The following is a 3,436-nucleotide window of genomic DNA, read 5'->3' as shown; positions in this document are numbered from 1 at the left end:
CTAATATAGTGATCGGCTACACACATATCTACGCATAATATGTAGGGACAGTGGACCGGACTTTATTATTCACGTACCTTAATGCCACAGACATTATTTTCACGGACATGTTTATTCACGCTAAAGGTCTTCAGCGTGAAAATAATGTAGTTGATAATTATGACCGATAAGGTAAGTTATGTCACCAGTCACTAACATTGCACAGAAAAGTTACTACTGGATAAAAGTTAAGTAAAAAATGAACTCTGCTGTTCAGCTTTTGCTGTTAACAATGTTATACAAAGGTAAATGACTTAATCGCACAATCGCGATTACACAGGCCTCTGTGTCTTTGTCCCTCTCTGTAAAGTGTTGGAGAGCCCCTGTTTTAAGTTTAACTAATGTAAGCATTCAGAAAATTGATTTACCTTCCTGAATGTAGGATTTCACAAATCATTATATAATGGAAGCCACCCGTGCTTCTGATCTGTCCAGTATAACTATAAGCTTTGAAAAAGAGTATTCGGGTGAACTCTCTTCTTCCACAATACACGCGGAGTAATCCTCGTGCTACCAAATCAGAGTTTAGAGAACACAAACAATCCTATTTAATAGTCACTAGCATAATCGCCCAGCCTTTATCATTCAAACGCGTTCGAAGAGCTATTTATTTATTTTATAATCGAAATGTGCTCAGGCAGCCACATTTAGGGATACTATACTTGTTGCCCTTTAATTCTCACATTAATAGTGAAGAAGCGGTTGAAGCTCATGATACAATGTGGACAATCTATCCACAACTCATAAATATAAATATGGATTCTGGTGGGGAGGTGAGGCATATTTTTTGACACGTGACAGCAATTAACCAATCAGCATATATACTATTCTGAGTCTCTTTATCATGCACATTTGAACTTTGAAGTATAACGTTAGAATTAGATTTGACGCTGAGAGAAACTAATTTCAGTTGAAAAATTGACAAACATAGTATACATGGTATAACTATAAGGACAAGTATTTTTACGTATTATAATTTTTTACTTTTTAAATTATTAGTACTTTAAACTTGAAAAGAGCTGCAGTTTGAAAAAACATAACTGAACTTTGAAACAAACAAAAAAAACATTGTTTGACCATGAAATTGGTACGAAATTGAAAGTAAAGCCCTATAAAATTAAATGATGAAAATCCGTTTCAAATATGCCTATGCTGTTTGATCGGGCTGCACTTACAGCGCATAGAAGATGATTACCAGTAGGGGAGCCAAAACAAACTCGAGAGTTGAAGCGGAACTCTTATTGCATCTTTCCATTTTGCAGGAAGTGCACGGATATACTTCATCGTCATTGATGGTCGTAGCTTCACAAGGTCCGCATCCCATGTTGGGCACCTTGTACGTTTTGTCCGCCGCAGAATTAGGCCTGAAATATCATATTTAATCTGTACACTTTTTAATTGAATCAATGCTTTATGAATGATGTACGTTAGAAATCAAGAACCTAGTATTCTTGATGAAGCTCAGCAATAATTCAAAAGCAGGGCTAAAAGCTTGATTTAATAACTTTTTCAAATTCTCAACTAATTATCAGAAGTATTTATCAATTATCCTCATTTCCGTACATGTTGCATGTGACGTCAGTGTCTTTGTCACCGCTACAAAGTTTCGCTTTTTTAGACTGTATCCAGTTGCCCTCTTTTGACAAGGTGTAGTCGTAACACTCGAACCCGTGTTCTAACTCTGCAGGTTTATTGATGTCAGTTATGTCATACAATTTGTACAGCTTCTACCTTGATGAGCACGATTTAATCATTGGGCAAGACAGGGTCGGTACTTTAGGGATTATTTTATGCGATACAAAAGGAGGAAAGAGGGGACAAGAACGTTCAGTTAAAGTTTATTGGTTGTATATGTGATCCGTAAAATAGAATATGTTTACGTGAAATTATTATTGAAAGTCGTAGGCCATTCGGAAAAGTATTCATATCCCTGCAAACAATCATATATTTACCTATTGTAATTGCGTTGCATGGGCCCGCATCTGTCGCATCATTTATATCACATTCTTGACAATCCCGGTCCTTTGAATCTGCTGGGCACGGTCCGCATTTATACCCATACCCCTCCCCCCCGTACACAAACTTTGGACTGAGATAATAATGGTTTGTTAAACTTAAATCCGTGGCTAAAAGTTGAATACTTAATATGTTTAACATGGGAGATAGTTTTAAACCAGAATTCTATCATTTTTTAATTTTTAATTCAATTTATTTATTAATTTACCTGGACGCAATTATTTCACTGAACCTTGTGTAAATACATATTTTCATGAAATTTTCTACAAAACCTTAGCTAGTATAATATGTTAAGTGTTAACCCAGCTATTCATTCCCTACTAAAAAATATGTAACTCACTAAGAACACACGGCATCGTCCGCTGCACAGTCCTGCGCACTAATGACAGCTTCATCACCTACAGGACCTACCCAACACTGGGCCGCCCCTGTAGTGGTTTATGGTGTTTATAATTGTTATTCTAATATCATTGTTATATTGAATTTTTAAAACCTGAAAACCTTCCTCTGAACATGACAACGGTTTGTTCGATTGCCCAACAAAACAAATTATACCCTAGTAATCGTTTGGATAGAATCCATGGGCTTTAGTGATTTGAGGATTAAATAAGTAAATTATCGTTTAAAACGTAGATATAAGTACTTACAGACAGTTGAGAATAGTCCAATAAAGATCAGTAACATTTTCATTTTGCTGTGACGTAACGCTAAGGTGGAAGTTGTATTATTGCTTTTTTTACAATGTACATATCAAATACATGAACAAACATAACCTAAAAAATGACTGTGGTGAGAAAATCGTCTAAAGTTCAACTTAGCAAGTAGAAGGATGGCTGGAGTTGTAGGGACCATTTCCTAAAACAATACTAAACAGAATGGTGCCTATGCATAAAATATGTGAATTAAACCTAATTTTTATATGCATACGTTCGCGTTATTCTTCGTATGATCGAATTAATATGGGTAATCTCATTCCTCAGAATAATTTGGGGATTGAGCTTTAGCCATCTTTACCTGCTTGAAGCTTTTTCATCGTCTTACATATTTCTTCCAATTTTACCAGTGCGAGTGAAATCGAATTATTATGGATTCCCTCTCTTATTCTCCTATTCCACAGAAAAATATTCGATTGAGCTTGGAGTCAAGGACATGCACCGGTGTATTTCGAGCCATTTTGATCTATTTTGAGCTCTTTCATTGTCTTGCATAACAATGGAATCACGATTAGTATACTATCACAGTATCTCTTTCGACATGGTTTCTCCTCTGAGATGATGCATTTATTACTCGCGCAGGTGCTGTCTGACCAATTAGTTGCGAGCTTTAGTTGCGAGCTTTAATTGCGAGCTAGTTTACAAAAATAAATAACTGGTATTGTAAA

The 3,436-nt window shown here is 35.8% G+C and overlaps 1 protein-coding gene across 1 annotated transcript; it reads right to left on the bottom strand.

Annotated features, from left to right (window-relative positions):
- Window positions 1-972: 972 nt before the first annotated feature.
- Window positions 973-2,758, bottom strand: LOC134817257 (uncharacterized). Its single transcript, XM_063826395.1, has 5 exons — window positions 2,703-2,758; window positions 2,396-2,483; window positions 1,992-2,128; window positions 1,603-1,720; window positions 973-1,403 (listed from the first exon to the last, which is right to left on the bottom strand). The coding sequence occupies exons 1-5, from the start codon at window positions 2,743-2,745 to the stop codon at window positions 1,211-1,213; spliced, it is 579 nt and encodes a 192-aa protein (XP_063682465.1). The 5' UTR covers window positions 2,746-2,758; the 3' UTR covers window positions 973-1,210.
- Between the last annotated feature and the right edge of the window lie 678 nt (window positions 2,759-3,436).

Source organism: Bolinopsis microptera, chromosome 6 (assembly GCF_026151205.1).
Source record: "Bolinopsis microptera isolate Bmic1 chromosome 6, MBARI_Bmic_1.0, whole genome shotgun sequence".
In the NCBI taxonomy this organism is placed as follows: Eukaryota; Metazoa; Ctenophora; class Tentaculata; order Lobata; family Bolinopsidae; genus Bolinopsis; species Bolinopsis microptera.
The sequence above is the reverse complement of the archived record's forward strand: the minus strand, read 5'-3'. Positions and strand labels throughout refer to the sequence as shown.

Coding starts and splice junctions, on each gene's coding strand:
- LOC134817257 (XM_063826395.1), bottom strand. CDS start 2,745: ATGAAAATGTTACTGATCTTTATTGGACTATTCTCAACTGTCT. Junction 2,484..2,702: donor TGGACTATTCTCAACTGTCT/GTAAGTACTTAT, acceptor AAACCACTACAG/GGGCGGCCCAGTGTTGGGTA. Junction 1,721..1,991: donor ATGCAACGCAATTACAATAG/GTAAATATATGA, acceptor ATAAACCTGCAG/AGTTAGAACACGGGTTCGAG.